Genomic DNA, 18,696 nt, shown 5'->3' with positions numbered 1-18,696 from the left:
TGTCGAGTCCGTAACGGACATAGATAAAGCAGATACATGCTCGATTGTGTATACAAATCGTGCCGATTTCGAAAGGCCGGATTGACTCCAATTTTGTGTTTTCTCCCCAAAAATGAAATATTTGTTTTGCGATTTCACGAAATGGCAACAATTTACAAAACAACGCTTATGAAGCAGTTTTTTTATGGGTAATAATTTTTTACCCTAAATGCAGGGATTTTTTTACAATCGCAAGCAAAATTTTTCGGGAGTCCATAATATGAAATAATAAATTTGGGATTCTACCGGGAAACTTGGCAGCTATGACATGCCATGAAAGGTAATGCAACCCGCCACAACATGCCATCATATCATGGAGCTGTTGAGGTTGTAAACAGGATGACTATAAGTGACCTGCTGTCGTAGATTGCAGTTTTGAGATATAGATAGGCAATTTGAATTTTTGAGTCATTATGAAAAATAGTAAAAGTTATTTTTGATTTCTAACTTCTACAGATTTATTTATGTTTAGATAACTGGTTTGTGTCGTGAAATAATTAATTGGAAGTTCCAATCTACAGTAATTTATCAAAAGATTTTTTTTTCTAGTCTTGGAAATGTGACTACTTTTGTTTGTCAAAATGTATAATAAGTCTGGTTACATTTGCTCGAGTACAACAGATAAGCTTATTGGCTAAATTTTTCAAGTTTTATGCAAGAACATTTATCAAGCTTTTATACTGTAATATTGGCATTAGTCACTCTTTTTGGTCGTTCGCATGCTTTCACTCTCTCTAGGTCAGTTTTAGTTTTTTGCTCAACAGGTCATTCTTTTGGTTGCACACTGTCTAGGTCAGGAGATGTTTGCAATCTAAAACTTCTCACGGAACTCTTGATGATAACAAGGTTGTTCTATGGAACTCAAATTTTTGAATATTTATCAAAAAAAAGAAAAGGGTGTCCCTACAGCATTATAGCTCCAGGGCAAAAAAGAATGAAGACTCGGGGGGCAGCACCTCTTAATTTTCTTATGTCACATAAAATCATTGTGCCAAATTCTATCATGGAAACCCCTATGCAAATGAGGTCCTTGGGCCGTGCCCGGGTGGGACTTGTGTGATAAGATAACAGTGGGTGTATTTAAAAACATTTCAAATTAATGTACAACTATCTGAATTTAACTTCATGAAGACTGACAATATGCATGAATAAATCACCAACTCAAATTAAAGTGAAATATGATCTACGACTGTAAGTATATACCATAGATGCCAACTTTGGAGAAGGAGAATTCTGAAAGTTTTTGCGCAGATCCAAATTCCATACAAAAATAAATGTAAAAGGGATCTTTTAAAACATTTTAGGGACTTTTAATTAGTAAAAAGGAAATTTTAGGAATATTTTCCCGTTGCAAAAACCATGACACTGTGCAAGTCATGGCCAACCTGGGCAGTAGGTAAGTCCTAGGTAAAATTCTCTCAAAAATCAAATCTTGCCAACCAAAAAATCTCCGTCAGGCCTGAAACAGGACACATGTATAAAGCAGATACACGCGATCATGTTAATTTTGGATTTCGAAAGGCCAGATTGATGCTTGCTGATTGGCGAATTTTGTTTTCATCCGAAAAATGAAATATTTTTTTGGGATTTGACGAAATAATGGCACAGCACTTACGAAGTAAGCAGTTTTCCTTGGGGAATAATTTTTTGCCCTAAATGTAGGGATTTTTTACAATCGCGGGCGAAATTCGGGAAATATAAGAATTTTTCGGGAGTCCGGAAGACTTGGCAGCTATGGTATACCCAACAGTTGAACCAAATAGAAAAGTCCTATACTGCCATCTCTTCAATTTTGCAAAAGTGAGCAAAAAAAATATGAGGCTGGTAAACAGAACAAACATGTGCAATCTCTACATTAAGTGCTCTGGAACACTGTTGCAGGTCATTCAAGTGGTGACCTAAAATATGCCTTGGATTGCTAGTTCTGTGCCGCACATCACTGTGCTCTCTAAATGTACAGCAGGTCACTGGAGACAGGATGTGGTTCACAAATGTGCCATGGGTCGCTTAAATGCCGTAGAACCATGCCACAGTGATCTATAAATATGCTAGGGTCACTTTTGTGATCTGGAATTGTGCTGTGACAACTTCAGCAATTCATAATTATGCTACGATCTGTAACGGTACAAACCCGCGGGAAGGGGGAGAGGGACCACTTGATTTAAAATAAATTTTGTTAATTGGTTGTCTCACCCAAATATCGCAAGTCAGGTCATTGGTGCTGGTCCAAGGTCGTCGTCGATCTGGAGCAATCAGTAAGCATCGCTCCAGAGGCTCTCAACTGACTGGTGAAATGACGTCATTCCTACTGCCGCTGCATCGCGATTCCGCTGATGGGGAAAATCTGGAATGTATGCAAATCGGCAATGTGGTCAATCGTGACTGGTCGCCGCTTCAGTATAAAAGGCAGTGATAGTGTCATCTCTACTCACTTGTATTCTCACTTCACTCATATTCAGCCGTACTTTGCCACTCGTTGGTTAACTCCACCTGGGGAGTTGAGGTGCCATAGCTTGGAATGCTTCTGTAAATCATCCATGTTCCTGAACTCTTACTAGGCAGCTTCTCATCATGTAAGGCCTGCCGAAATAATAGAAGGGACGAGTTGACTTCAATATCCAGCCAAGAGACGGACTTACTCCCGGTGAATGGAGATGTAGACAGACGACTTGGTGATATTAACTTTGTAAAATATTCTGAATCAAATTTAAATTGAAGTTCTAATTCTCGACTCTAGTTGTATCTGCTTATGTTCATTATTTTTTATCACGGTTGTGACAACTTAAACGATCTGGGAATATACCACTGGCCACTCAAGTGATACAGAAGTGTGGGTCACATAAGTGAACTGAATGTACAATGCTTAGTTCACTTTTACAAAATTAGATTTGAGGTCGCTGGAAACATGAGATGACTCTTAGGGTCACATTTGGCCTGCACGCTATAAGTTGAGCATGTATGATCTACATCCACACCAATGAATATTTTCCTCTAAAATTTATCTAATTTTTATTTTCATTTACATGGGGGAAGAGAAAAACCGAACACAGCTGCAAGAAAGCAAATCATCAATGGCAAAAGAAAAAGAAAATGACAAACCATACGGAATATACACAAATGAATCTTTAAAACAAAAGATGGGAGGAGAAATAACAAAGTTCACATTCAAAAATTTCATATGATCTTTTGTAATGCAAAGTATAAACGATAAAGAAAAATGTACACGTCCCAATGAAGGAGGAGCTCTCTCTTCTTTTCTTGGTTGCGACATGGTTTCATATTTACATCATGGAAGAAAATATGTATAAGAAAAGTTTTCACGAAAACAGATTTTGATTCAATCTGTACCAGCTTCCCTTGAAAATAACATATGATGGGGGGACCATTCAAATGAAATAATTGTATCTTATTAAATAGAATAAGAGCACTTTCGTAACAATTTTTTATGAGACACTCTTAAAAAAAAAAGAAAAAAAAAAACATTAATATAGCAAACTCTCTATATATATATATAATGTATGTATACTAAATGCCAAAATGGCAAATAAAACTTATTACATCATATTTTGCGCTTTTTCATTTTTAACCAATTTAACATTTGGTATAGCGCAAAAAAATTCATGCATAACCAAATTTCATCTTTCCCCCCCATTGACAAGAAAAACAAACTTTAATTGTCTTCAGAAAGATCCACACATTTTAAAACAAATGTTTCTTCAACATGGAACATAACGCAAATGCGAGAGGGGCAAATTTAATCACAGTTTGTTCAATGAAAACAAGCAAAGTATTAAACAGAGGGGGAAAAAATGTGTGTCATATGAAATGGTTCCACTTATGAGGAAATGAAATGTACAAAATACATGGTTTAGAATGAGAAGGAGAAAGAAAAAAAAAAAAAAAAACAAGACACCTTCCAAGCAATCCAATGATGGTGTGCAATCAAAATTTCGCAAGTGTATTAAACATCGAAAATTTGTCAGCTAATGAATAACAAAAGAATATAAAGTTTTTAAAACTGCATTTTTTTCTTCTTTTATTTCTGTGGATGCAGCGAGAGATGCAATATCATATGTCTTGAAATATACAATGCAATCAGAGTCACAAGCTCCAGGAAGGAAAAAAATGTACATCTGATACTTGATGATGGCAACGAAAAAGCAGTTCAAGAGTCTTCTGTCTTGATTCTTTTAGAACCTCCAGTTCGACTAAAAAAGGAAGGAAGAAGCAGAGACACTTAGTTTCCAATAACCCGAAGCAAAAACTCATATTCGCCTTGAGCAAATTTAAAAGATGCAAAGCTAATATAGCAGTAAACCATAGCAACTACATTAAATAGTCTGGGAAAATAAAAATTTCAATATTCTTCATATTAATAATACAGTTTTGTGAGACCACCAAGAATCTGAATCATTTGTAAAAACATGTTTCCCCCCCCCCCCTACTGCATGCATTTTAAAAGTTCATTAACCCTTTGAGAGGCGATTAGAAACCATTAAACCCCCTCCCCTTAAAAAAAAAAATGCCATATCCAGGGCTCACACTCAAAAAATGCAGACAACATAATCTTGGCATAATTAAAAAAAAAACCAAAAAAAGTTTTGGAAAATTTAAAAAAAAATTCCATAGTACTATTTCAGTATCCTGTAAGATTCACTCAAGCCAAAGCAAAACAACTGACAGAAGTAATTTGATTACAAAAACAATTTTTGGCTAAAATAGGGTGTATTAGCAACCACACACAATTCTTTTCTGTCTTTCCTCACAATATATATTACATACTTTTTTGTAGTCTTCCACAGTCCAGTCTGTCCAACTCTTTTCGACAATGCACACAGCAAATTATGAAGACATGTAAGTTTAAGAATGTAGTTTCATTGTAGTTTAAGAACGTAGTTTCATTGTAGTTTAAGAATGTAGTAGCATTGTTAAGAATGACACTCTTTCTGGACCACTTCCAAGGGTACTGTGCACAATGTGTAAATTACAAGGTCTGATATAAATAAGTCAAGGTGGGCCAGGTGGTTTTACTGCGTTGTCCATCCCTTTTTCTAAAAGTATTTGTTTGCATTTTACCACTCAATGTCAATGTAATCATTTTTGACAAATGAAGCACTTTCATTTCTAGCTCTTTGCTGAACATTGTAAATATTGTTTATGCCTCTGCATGTCCTAAAATACAGAAGACAACTGAATGTTATTGGGCATCATCAGAGTCACAAAACCTAGAATAGGCCTATGTACCCAACTACTTTGTTATGCAAACTGTTGTTTCACCTATATACAAAATGTGCACCATAACTGAGAATGGTGAATGTTACTTACTGTCCAAGCCCATGAAGTAGTAAATACAAAATTACTTTTTTTTTAACCATGTAGAAGATTTTAATGACTACTCTACTTGTTGAACCCTCAAACTAAACAAATGAAAAATTAATAAATAGGCCCGGAAGTTTAGGCACTAAAAATGGTCGAAATAGGTAGGCAAAAATGTCTAAAATAGGCACTAAAAAAAAGAATTTTTGAAAGGAAGAAAAATTGGTTGCACTTAATCCGTCTATTGTTTTATTCATATTTTATAATTGCATTATTATCCAAGTTGAATTGATTTGAAGCCCAAAATAAAATGTTAGTAGACCCTCAGAATTAGACCAATTCCAGGGCCACCATTACCAGACGCAGAACCTATAGAGAAAATGGTCTGTGCCCCTTGAGTTGCCAATAATTCTCATTTATTTGTTGTATTATTTGGAGTATAGGTCGCAGAGCCCTGTCTGCTCCTAGCCTGCCTTGTGTGAGCCATGATGTCTTGGGACAATCATAGGTTTGCTATACACATGCAGTCTAATGCCTGAGTGAGATATTATGTGAAGCCCGTGGAAAAACCAGAAATTTCTTATTTTCCTCTGCTTATGTAACACGGGCTGCGTTTGAAACAAAATCATTCACGTCTATTACCATCCAGTTAAAGCAAAGTTAATGTATGGCAACACCAATCTCCCAGATCACTCACTGAGATCGAATGGGGACTGGGGACTGGGGGGGGGGGAGCTTTCTGATGATAATTAATACTGAGAGTTGGAAAATTTTGAAAAGAGCAATTCTTTTGAAGTTCTGAATGCTCAAAATATCCAAGTTTTATAGATTATGGCCTCTGAAATTTACTAATAGACTTAAAACTATGTTAAAAATGCATTTATGGCACAAAAATTCAAAAAAGGCATTTTGACCAAAAACTTGAAAATAGGCAAAAAAAAGGGCATTTATGGCATTTTGCCAGAACTTCCAGGCTCTATTAATACACCCCCCCCCCCCAAATAAATTTAAAAACTGTAAAATTTCTGTTTTGGCAGGATCATTAATTGCAATCTACTACATTTGCATTATTTGGCATTATATCGATTCCTTCTTCAATTAAAATCAATTATACAAATTTTATTGACAGGTTTTGATAAAAGGGTAAGAAAAGTGGTACAAAAACTAGAAAGTAGGACATTTTATCAAAAAGTAGGAAAAGTGTGGGAGCCCTGCATATCTTTTTTTTTTTTTTAATGAAGTAGGCTTCCCTCCGATTTTCAGTAGGTGGAATATGGGGGTATAGGGAAACATTTTCTATTGAGAAATCAACTTTTCATAATATCTGGGATTAATAATAAAACAAAGGGCATTAGTGAATGCAAGATATCTTATCACCGGCACTTAAAAGGGTGAAAAATGAATAAAAATATGTACTCAAGTTGATGTTCGTTTTCACAAAACAAAACGGACTTGATCAATTAGTTCATAGAATGGGAAAGACATTTAAAAAAAAAAAAAGATATTGTTCAGGACAAGAGACTAGTTTGTAAAAGCATGTCAGTCTGTTAAAGGTTCTTAAAATTGGGTATTCTTCTATAAAGGTTGGTAAAATTAGCTTATATGTACTTAGCTATGTAAAAAAAAAAGTGGAATCAAGTACAGCGAAACAAATGACTGCATAACAATTCTTAAGAAATGTGTTGTTATAAAAGGGTCACACATCCTTACAGACAGGAATACATTAATGCTATGAAAAGTGCAGAAAGTAATATTGTTATAGTATCAATCTTCATTATAGAGGGTGTTGCTCATAGGATTTTCACATTTTAAGAAGATATAATAGACCCTGAAAAACTACACACACGGATTTGCAGATGCAGCCAACAGATACCATGATATCCCAACTTGCATCAGTAATTTGTTTCAAGACCTACAACGTGAGTTGAAGTAAATGTTTTTTTAATGATGACACCCCTCCTTCCTCATAGTAGAAGAAAGGAAATTATAGTGATCTCTCACTTATACATTTAATATATATACATCAGCCCAAGGGAAGAACGACGCATAAGTGCCTGTATGTCTCTAGAGGCCTAATAAGTGTAGTACTATGTAAAGTACCCAGTCAAAGACATAGCATTACTATGCTATGTCTTTGACTTAGACTGGGCATGCAGAAAATAATCTTATAACTGAGAGAAACGTATACGTGAGAGATTACTGTAAGCAGATTTATTTTATTCTGGTTTTATCTATTCATCTTTTTGATATGACTCCCATAGGAAAGCATTTTCATTCCAAGAATGTGACATTACATCAAAAACCTTCATGATTCTTTAAAAGTGTGTTTAATAAAAAAAGCTTGACCATTTCCCTGACCAAAACTCAGAAAGAAATATAATTCAAAATATTAATCTTCCAAATTTCAAATTTTTGTATTTAGTTAGTTTCTTTCCCTCCTTCACAGACCTTTTCTCTGCATTTTATCAAATATTTGTATATTTCCCTGACTTTTGCCAAATATTTTACATTTTTTGCGACTTTCCTTGATCGTATTTCATTTTCCTGACTTTCACTGGGAACCTTGCATGGTGTTTCATAACCTTCAATTTTATCATGAAATTTTGCATCAGAGTTTCGAAACTTTAAGGTAAGTACATCACTTACTCAGATGATAATCCAGCTCTTTTACCGCCAGATTTATTTGCCGATGATGGGTTGGCACCATCTAAAAAATATAAAATCATATAATCAATATTATAAAAAGTTAGAGAGTCACTGAAATGTCCATATATATATTATTTCAGTCAGACTACCTTTGTTTATCATACAGTGGAACCTCACTACAATGATGCTCGATATAAGTATGAACCCCTCTACAATGATATTTTTTCTTGGTCAGCAGAATATTGCTACATCAAGGTTTCATTGCATAAGAATTATATTTCCTCTACCCATATAATGAAGTTTTTAAATAAAACTTTAGTTGACAATTTTTTAATAATGAAATACCCATAACAAAAATGGATGTCAGTTGCACCAAAAAACATTATTACAAAATCGAAGATAGAATACTGTCAAACTAAAAAAACTTTGAGGAAAAAAGAAAGTAGACAGTAGTACCTCCCATAATGATCACCTCCAAACAACAGTCACATTTTCTTGAAACAGAATGTATCTCACTAGATTAACATATGGTTAACCTACAAACAATGATTTCTGAATAACGACCATTTTTGGAAATTAAAATGAAAGAAAAATAAGCTGCATAAGAAAAATAACCCTGAAGATTTACTTTCAAGGAGAAAGCAAATTTCCTTCCTTGAACTCTTTCAAACATAAAAATTTGCTTGCTAAAACCATTGTTTCTGGTCTAGAATAGCAGCTGTCTAAATAGGCTTAAAATTTTCTACAATAAGTTTTAAATCCCCCCCCCCCCTTAAATCAGTAATTTATTCAATAGAAAAATCTTAATTTTTGATGGTTTTGTGTATAGTAGTAGTTGGTGCTACCTATCTTCCAAATCACGATGCGTGGATATGTAACTTAGGGTGTATATTTGTGTTATAGGTTTGACAATTGCCCCATATGGTAACATTTATTTTTTTTCCTCAGAGGAATAGCAGACTTGAAATTTAAAAACCACAAAAAGTCATATTTAGCCAACCACTATTGCGCAGGTGTCAAGCTGCACCTTAAAAAGTCCTGGAAATACTGCGGATGTTCACCCACTCTCAATATATTGATACATCCTACATTTTATTCTGTCAGAATTATATTACAGAATCATTACATTATAAATACAACTTTGAAAAAACAATTTTTTTTAACTTTCTGACAATTATTTTCTTTATTCACTCTAGATTCAGCACCACTCATTGAGTAGCACCTGCCCTGTGCAGAGGATGGCCCTTGAGTCACCCTTGTTGACAAGGAGTGAATGAGTAGATTTGGTTTTGAAACCATAAACCTTACATGCTTTTCGGTAAATTGAATAGTATTTATGTGCTCAGGAGGTGCTACCACTGATCTTCCTAATCGGAAGTGAGAAACTGATTATAGATGAATATAAACAATTGCTTTTTTCTCCCAATTTTATAGGCATGATTCCTGCTGGCCTCTTGTCATACTAAAAAAGAAATTGTTGCAAAATGGGAGAAAATCTCAGAAGAATCAACAGGATATTTGGTGATTTAACACTCGTTGTTAGGCAAAGTTGCGAAATTAATATTAGTGATTTGGTGGACTAGCTCTTTTACTCGTAGAGTGAAACAATTTTTTCATGAAACATCAGGATTTGACAAAATGATGATCAACCATAGTAATCTCTGCTGTTAGTAGTGGGGACTTCCTTTCTTTCCTTTTTTTTAAAACAAAAACTGACTCATATTTGTGCTTTTAAGTTGAAACGCCATTGTAAACCATCAGCTGCACAATCACAGATACAGGGCTCAGCAAGGATCATGGCCTCAAAGCTAGTGAAAATAGTGACCAAAATGTTTAAAAAAGAGACCAAATAGTGACCAAAATGTTTAAAAGTGACCAAAATAATTTTATACAGAGATAAATGGACATTGAATCTTGATTATTACCAAATTGAATGAATTGAAATTGAATTTAGTTTTTACTAAACTTTGTATTTCAATGGAACTCATTGAAACTTTTTTTTACATAATAGTGTGAAATAAATCAAACTGAAACGCCTTCTGCTAACCAAAAAAGTTTTGAATAACTATCAAATTTATCAACAACTATGTGTGAGAGAGTAACATTACATCCTTTTTAAGTAACAGTAGCAATGCCTTTCCCCCATGTTGCTTTCCACAACCCATCTTAAAATCAATCTAAGCAGGAAAAACTTCAAAAACTGGAAAAAATTTTCACATTCAAAGAAGGAAAAAAAAAAATGAAATAACACAAAATTTGATGAGAGAATTTGTCCCATCTACATTCTAGTGGATTTTTCATTCATGTTATGCTATAAATGACAGTATACAAAATGTACTCAAACTTTTTTTTAACTAGTACAAATTTTATTTACATACCTAGATTTGTATAATACATTTCAACAAATTTTAAGAAATTTACTATAATGATTTTAAAAAAAACCTATAAAATTACATTTTTACAATATTTTCAATTATTAAAATATTACTTAATTATTGAATTAACTAAATTATTTTAATTATTAAATGAACTAGGTTTTAATTATTAAACTAACTAAATTATTTTGATTGTTAAACATTGAGAGAGGGCAATCCGACCCCCCCCCCCCCCAGCGTTAATGGCAGAGCCTACTGATGCATATCAATTGTCATCTGCTGCACCCCTAAGGCCGAACACATACTGGGGAGACGACAAAGAGAGCGATTTCAAAAGAGAAAATACATCGATGCTCATCTCGATGTCCCCTCACATACTGACGAGGCGGAGAGAGCGAAAATGACCGCAGGCGTTCTGAAGGGTAAACAAGAGAAGCCTTTGAGCGGGAAAAGTGACATCTCGCCAACTAGTAACCCTACCAGCCTGTTCATGCCAAATCAATCAGTTTGGCAATATTGGAGGATTCCAATAAACCAGCGGTTCTCAACCAGTGCTCCGTAGAACCCTTAGGGCCCCGTGTGAACTCCCAGGGGCTCCGTGGACACTCGAGGAAAATAAATAAAAAAAACCCGGTAAATTTGAAAAAAATAATTATTAATATTTTTGAACAATAAAAATAGGCCAGAAACTTTGATGAATAAATAAAAAATAGGCGTCCGGGGCGCCGCCATAGAAATTACATACCGGAAAGGGCTCCGTGGGTCAAAAAAGGTTGAGAAGCGCTGCAATAAACGCGTTAATCCTCAAAAGACTGCAAGTCCTGTTATATGTTTTTAATGACTTCTTGTATCAAACCGTTGTTTCGAATATTATTATTGCATAATGTTATTATATTATAATATTATTGCATAATGTTATTATATTATAATATTATTGCATAACGTTATTATATTATAATATTATTGCATAACGTTATTATATTATAATATTATTGCATAACGTTATTATATTATAATATTATTGCATAATGTTATTATATTATAATATTATTGCATAAAGATTTAAATAATTATACTTCAATCAAGATAGAGAGACAACAGAATTAGTTAGACACTGAATAAAAATACATGCCTATAATCCGCAGAAGCTAATTTCGATACTTTCTAAACAAAATATCACCGTTAATGAGATGAAGTGAGAAGTTATCCATACACCCCTCGATGATGAAACCGTAATTTTTTTATGGCCAGCGTATCATTATGAAAATGATTGTTATTAGCGATAAATGTATACGTGGTCGTTAAGCACAAATTATCAGTGTGGATCCATTATTTATGAAATCCCAGAATTACAGATTCCTCCTATATGCAGGGCCGTCTTAAGAGCATCATGGGCCCAAGGGCCAAATGATTTTTCTGAGGCCCTACCAGGCAAATTCCCGAAAATCTCAACCACATCTCACTTTTGTGAAGCTTTTTTTATCTTTAGGTCCCACGGTCCTTGCCCTGGTGGGCCCATGCCTTACGACGGCACTGCTTATAACCGGCATGTTCTGTGCATAACCAATTTCAATGAACGCACGGATGCTGCAATCAACTGGTTTCGATTTTTTAAGAAATACAGAAATATGTATTGCGTGTGAGATGTTCATTATTTGCATCAGAAAAAAATCTTGTGCCTCTTTCATAACACACGACATTCCAATTCAAATCCACGGAAATAATAGATATTCAGTACAATAAAATAAAAGAGAAAAAAAACAGAAACCGTGTTTCGACAATGATAGCAAGCGATGAGCAATCATCACGGTGTTCATCCGTTTTCCTAAAAAACGGGTTCTCAATCTCAAACATTTTCCACCCGCGCCGCCCATTTCTCTTATGAAGAGCCATTGGCGTACGCAAAGGGGGGATTTGGGGTTCTAACACTCCCCCCCTTAAGACAAGATTATAGTGTTATTTTGCCGGAAAAAACGTAAACCCCCCCAGAAGGAAACACAAATCTGAACCCCCACCCCCCGAGAAAATTCTGTGTACGTCTACGTGAAGAGCAGTTGTAAAAAAAGCATTTCTTTGAAAAACCTTTGTCAAGACCACTGCGAAACTGCACCCCTGACAAAGGTTGGCGCGCACAGTTTGAGAACCCCTGCTAATCCATCAACGTGTTGACAAATACGGGGCCGTCATTCGAGGGAGGGGGGGGGGGCTTTTGAAAATACACTAAAAATGGTATATATACATACAAATATATATATATATACTAGGGGGGCTCTGCCCCCCCCCCTGTCGCCTTTGGCAACCAACCCCCCTTTTCTCATCACAACATATCTTGTTTATTTCGTCCCACTTCATCAGCGTACTATGGAAAGGGACATGTGAAAGCACCAGCTTACTGAAGAAGCGAATTTTATAATAAGAAAACAACAAAAAACAAATGTGATTCATCAAGTACCCCCAGAAAACTTGCCCATGGGGGTCCCCAGACTCCAATTCGCTGAATTTTAGTGGGGCCCAGACTGGATTTATCTCGGGCTACCGATGTGTTGCAAATTTTACATTGTTAAACAACAAAAATCAATGAGATTCATCAAGGGACACCCAAAATGAAACCTGTCAACATTTCCATGGGGCCCCGACCTGGAGACTTGTCGGACATCTCCCCGGTGAGGGGCCACGAAAATTTTAAATTTTTATCAATTTTACAACGAATGAAATCCAGGGCCCCCATTCAGCAGCAGGGACCCAATACTCAGATTTTTAGTGGGGGACGCAGACTGAATTCTGGATTTATCTCGGGCTTCCGCTGTTGCAAATTGTACAATGTTAAACAACAGAAAAGAATGAGATTCATCCAGGGCCCCCAAAGAAGAACCTGTAAACATGGGGCCCCCGACTTGGAAGCTTGTCGGTCATCCCCGGTGCGATCGCCATGAAAATTTTCATTTGTATTCATTTTACCAACGAATAAAATCCAGGGTCCCCAACCAATTACCTGGGACACCAATTCGCATACTTTTAGTGAGGCCCCCCAGATTGGCTTTATCTTGTGCTTTCGTTGTTGCAAATTCTAAAACGTTAAATAACAGAAAAGAATGACATTCATCCAGGGCCCCCAAAATGAAACGGTCCCCTCGGAGCTTGTCATACATCCCCCCTGTGAGTGCCACGGCAAATTTTCATTTGTATTCATTTTACCAACGAATAAATTCCAGCCCCCCCCCCCTCAATTACCCGTGACCGAATTCGCAAATTTTATGGGGTCCCCAGACTGGATATAGCTTGAGCTTCCGCTATCGCAAATTTTTCAATGTTAAAGCAGCAAGAAAACAACGAGATCCATCAAGGGCCCTGGAAATCAAACCTTTTAACTTCCCCATTAAGGTATATGTGCAATCCCCCCGGGTACCCCGACCCTGTGTGTTGGGAGCACTGGTGTTATATGTATATGATACATATACATACCTCTCAGCATTAATGTCGACCAGCAGTTCTCAACCTTTTTTCTGCGTCACGGAGCCACGTTTTTTTTCTTCATTTGGTCATAAAATTTACTGATTCACTTTACTTTAATTGAGTGAACGTGGAGCACCCTCAACCAGTGCACGTGGAGCACTGGTTGAGAACCGCTGGTGTAGACAGTACATAGATAAAGTTTTCTTTCTAAAAGATTTCTGATGTGTTTGTGGGGAGGACAGGTTTTTTCCGCCCCAGCGACTGCATAATGATGTATAGTGATATATAACTTATGATTTTATAGTGGTTTTCCAGTTTCCGACAGAAATTTGCCACCCTTTACATTTTGCAGCCCAGAGCAAAGGCGTGGGCATGAAAAAACATTGAGAGGGCTGAAAGTTTCCAGTCGTCCCGTGACGAGCCTCGAGCCCGTATGTAGAAAGATGCAGTGCCCCGCTTTATTTATTCATTAATTGGGGAAGGGGGTTCTCAGCCCCCCAACACAAAATTTATTGGGGGGGGGGGTTGAAATAGCTCCCCCCCCCGCCATGTTTTGGTGCCTACGTCCCATGGCAGTACGGCAGTACGTTTCTTATTAAAAGCTATTCAGAGACAATTGAAAAGATGAAATTTGAAGGATGGAATTTGCGCCCCTCCTGATACTACGCCCAGGAAACCAGACCAACCCCACCCCCTAGTTGCAGCACTGTCCGTTCATCAGAAGGAAGTTAGTTCTCTTGCACATAGTGTAGTTTTCCATGCAAAAAGCGCAATGGGATGGGCGGAAATTTGAGAAATATCTATCTCGTTAGTCCCAGTAAAATTTTGAAAAATATTCACGTCTAAAAAAATGACGGGGGGGAATTAATGCGTAAAATGCTACCACAACAATCGTCAAACTTTTAAATTAGGATAGACTGGGTTAAGCACAATCGAAAAGAAGAGAGAGCGCCAAAAGTGAAAAAAAATCCGAAGCGCTCCCTCCAAACCAAATGGGTGTGATGATGATGATCCCCCCTCAGAAGTTCTCTTTTTTTTCCAAGAGAGTGAGGAAAAAAAAAAAGGGGGAGAAAACTGACCAATCCCCAAATAGCGTCTGATTTTACCTCGCGATGAAAACAAACCGGCTTTAGAGAGTCGCGTACCTCTTGAGCTGCCTATTTCTCCCCCTCGTCTCGCTGCCCGAGTATGTGAGGCGCAGAACAAAACAGTACATTTGTTTTCGCCGCTATTTCGTACCTCTCCGCTCACATCCCCAGTATGTGTTCGGCCTAAGACCTTCAAGTCTATCTCCACCTATGGCTGGATTGGGAAAGGTGGGGCACCAAAATAATATTGCCCTTTGTGAGGGAGAAAACAAACCAGTTTTGAAATTGTTTGGTTTGAGAGAAAAATTTGTAAATATATGTTTTTCTTTTTTTTGCACACAACATACACCCCTGCAAAAAAAACATTTACTCCTTTACCCAGAAACAGTATAATTTTTAATCCTCCACCTGTAATTTTTCACAGAAAAAGACTCAGCAGCCTTCCCCGGTAAATTCCCCATGAACCTTGTAAGCACCAACGTGGCGGCTTTTTCCCGCGCCAATCAATCGCCGTTTTGCGGCGGTCACTTTAAGATGGCTAACAAAGGGCACATAAAATTACAAAAAATTTATAATTCATAATATGAATCACACTAATATGCGAAAATCGATAGAAATATATCGGGAAATACGGAAAATTAGGATAAAATGAACACAAAAATCGAATCAACGACCAGTCTTAAGGCATGGGCCCACCCGGGGGCCTCAAGCAAAGAGGGGTCTCATAAAAATGAGATCTCGTTGAAATTTTCGAGAATGTTTGGTAGGGCCTCCGAAAAATCAATTGGCCCGGGGGCCCATAATACTTTTAAGATGGCCCTGTCAACGACATACGAGGTTTATAAATGCAGTTGATACAGAGTTTATGGATGCTGCTGTCAGGGTTACCTATTTTTGCATGAAAAAAAGTTGCCACGTTAGCTCCAACTCCTCCCGTAATTTTCAACGAACAAAAACTGTGAATTTGCCCCCCCCCCACCCGGGGCACCCGATTTACCATGGCCGTAATATGATATTTTTTTCTGGAGGGGATACGTAATTTTAGCCCCTTGACTGTGAAATTCGATAATTTTGCACAGAAATTTAATTGCCTTTTCTAAAATATACCATTCCATCAAAAATGTTGTTTGAAGCATTGCCCCCCCCCCCCGTTTTGGATCTGATCACGGTATGTAGCAACACGGGGCCAGTATCCATTGTTTTAACGGAAAAAGAGTAAACTCGGCACCCTGGCACACTTTCTCGTTCAACACCCGTGGAACCAGACCCTGCCCTCTCCTATTGCGGTCATAACAGCGACTCGAGACAAAAACGTTTTAATAACTTTCCAGGTCTACACAACACCGATATTAAGTCAACAATCAGTATCGTGAAAATGCTCTAAATTAAGTTACGGCCAGAAGCGGATAAAGGTCAGTTGTTGACGGCCCCGGGCATTAAAAAAAAATTTATATTAGGTCCCTTAAATTAGGAAAAAAAGTGCAAAGTAGGGGGTCAGAGGCGTGATCGGTGTGCCCACCGTTAAATACGCCTCTATTTACGGCTCGCATGCACATTAACTGAGTTTTTATCAGCCTGATGAGCAATTTTCATCTGATTTGGAAACCCTTGTGTTAAACTAAAAATTGAATTGCAGGATTCTGTGACCTTTTCATAAACAGTTCTACTTTCGAACATATCTGGGGCTACGGTTTCTTGCTGAGATTTAAATCCAGTTAGAAAAATAGTACAAATTTTTTTCTAGATAGATCGCAATTTTCAGTCGGATGATTTTTTTTATTGTAAGTAAATTTGAAATACTTGCGAGCTTCTTTAACCTTGGCCACCTACAAGAGTATTCTCCAAAGCGTATTAATAATACGCTTAATACGTATTAATAGTACGCATCTTTAATACGCGTGCTTTGGTATTCTCCCGCTGCGTGTAAGTTAGTTTCTGCACTGGCTCTCTTAAATCGTCATTTCAAATATTAAAAAAAATTAACAAAAGTAACGATAGAACAAACAACAAATGTAACTTGCTCGATGCTCCAAGAAAGGAATTCGGCCCTTAGGACTAAAACTTTTTTAAACAAATAAAATGAAGGATCAATTTTAAAATAAGATGAAAATGAAAAAACAAGTGGGCATGTGTGGGGAAATAAGAAAGAATGGTAGTAGGGTGGGGGGAATTCTTTGTTGTAAGTACGCCTTTTACGCTATTTTTTTCCGACCGACTTTTCCATAAAATGACTCTTTAACCAAGGAGCTTTCTTTCCAAGCGCCTTGAAATCAAGTTATGCTGACCTCACCCGGTATGCTTCCGGGAAGATAAGACGCCTTCATGTATATCCCTTCTACGGGAAGGGAGCTAACGATCGTAGTTCAAAAAGGACGGAGGGAGAAAATTAGCGACCTTGAACCTTTAAAGTTCTTCCTTGAAGAAAAGAAAAACACTGACAGCAGAAAAGCGTGCGAGACCGAGGTTTTTTTGCTAAAAAAAAGACCTGGGCCTGAAAATACGTAATAAAAGCGACTAGTTTCTAAAAAAAAGACTTTTAGTGAAAAAAGTGACCCGTGCCAGGCCCTGCAGATATTATAGGAATTTTGCAATGGAAAGTCCGATAACGGGCCATGGTTATCCCGATCTGATTTTTATCCCTCCCCCTCCTAGCACTTGTTTGCAAAACATGTTGGTCATCACAAATATTGGTCCTCTTCTTTCACTCTTTCTTAAGACATGTAGAACGTTCGCATTGCAGTTTAGTTTTTATTACAATTAATCCAAAGGTAGCTTGAAAAATAAAATAGAATAAAAACGAAGATTGCAAAGTGTAGAGTTGACCTCTTAACTGCTGTGGGCCTACATATATGCCTTACGGACTCTATGTGTTAACTGCCCAAGTTTTTTTATATTTATACCATAAGTATTCTTTATGGGCATTGTATAATATTTTATCATGTGTATATATTGTTTGTAATTTGTGTTAATTGCATTTTTAATTTGGTTGCTGTATTTTTGAAACATATGACAACCATATTTTTATGGGCATCTTTTTATCAGCCACCTCGTTGGGCATTTTGCCTGTTGTGGCGTTGTATTTGTATTTGTATACGTCTTTACAGTCAGTGAAAAAGGGTGGTGCTGACGAGAGGATTGTGTAAGAGTTCGTTGCTGATTAAGTGATTAATACACTGGTGAAATAAATTAAGAGAATTTGCATATTTTATCGAATTTCATGGAAAGAACTGAACTGAATGTAAAACCACTGCTTCTAGACAGAAATGCAAATCTTGTACGTCAAATACATAAGTGTACACGTGTGTGTAGGCAGAGCCGGTTAAGAAACAGGCTTTATAAGCGCGAGTAAGTTAAGACGCATTTCGTTCGTTAGCGCACCTCGGCGAATTTCTTGGTGTTATTTTGCAGCAATTGGTTAATTTCAAATTGTAACAGTAAAAATGAGTAACCACCAACGTTTAGATGATGGAATGAGGTGGCGAATTGTGGGGAGGCTAGAAGCAGGCCAATCTCAAGTCCAGATTTGTAGAGAGTTCAATTTAACGCCCAGCGTTGTGTGTAACTTATGGAAACACTTCCAGGATACTGGATCCATCGAGAGAAAGCCTGGGCAAGGTCGTCCAAGAGCCACGACGGCCGGAGAAGATCGCCATTTGTCGATTATAGTGAGGCGTAACAGGAGTGCTACAGCTTCTCAGCTCTCTCGTGACTTGTATGCAGCCACAGGAACCCGTGTATCAAGAGTGACTGTTTCCAAAAGACTTCATGAGAGAGGGTTG

The 18,696-nt window shown here is 37.0% G+C and overlaps 1 protein-coding gene across 4 annotated transcripts in view; it reads right to left on the bottom strand.

Annotated features, from left to right (window-relative positions):
- Positions 1-3,147: 3,147 nt before the first annotated feature.
- Hcf (Host cell factor) overlaps positions 3,148-18,696 on the bottom strand; it is a 121,880-nt gene continuing 106,331 nt past the window's right edge. For all 4 annotated transcript variants that reach the window (XM_089242593.1, XM_089242595.1, XM_089242594.1 and 1 more), the window contains exons 26-27: positions 8,002-8,062; positions 3,148-4,247 (exon numbers count right to left, since the gene is read on the bottom strand). In XM_089242593.1, coding sequence (XP_089098719.1) covers positions 4,205-4,247; positions 8,002-8,062 — 104 coding nt within the window. In that variant the 3' untranslated portion in view covers positions 3,148-4,204. The remainder of the gene's footprint in view (positions 4,248-8,001; positions 8,063-18,696) is intronic.

This window comes from Pholcus phalangioides, unplaced genomic scaffold, assembly GCF_987345545.1.
Source record: "Pholcus phalangioides strain wild (caught in Gottingen) unplaced genomic scaffold, Ppha-v1.0 ptg000015l_1, whole genome shotgun sequence".
Lineage (NCBI taxonomy): Eukaryota > Metazoa > Arthropoda > Arachnida > Araneae > Pholcidae > Pholcus > Pholcus phalangioides.
Note: the sequence above shows the minus strand (reverse complement) of the source record. Positions and strands in the feature narration are given on the sequence as shown.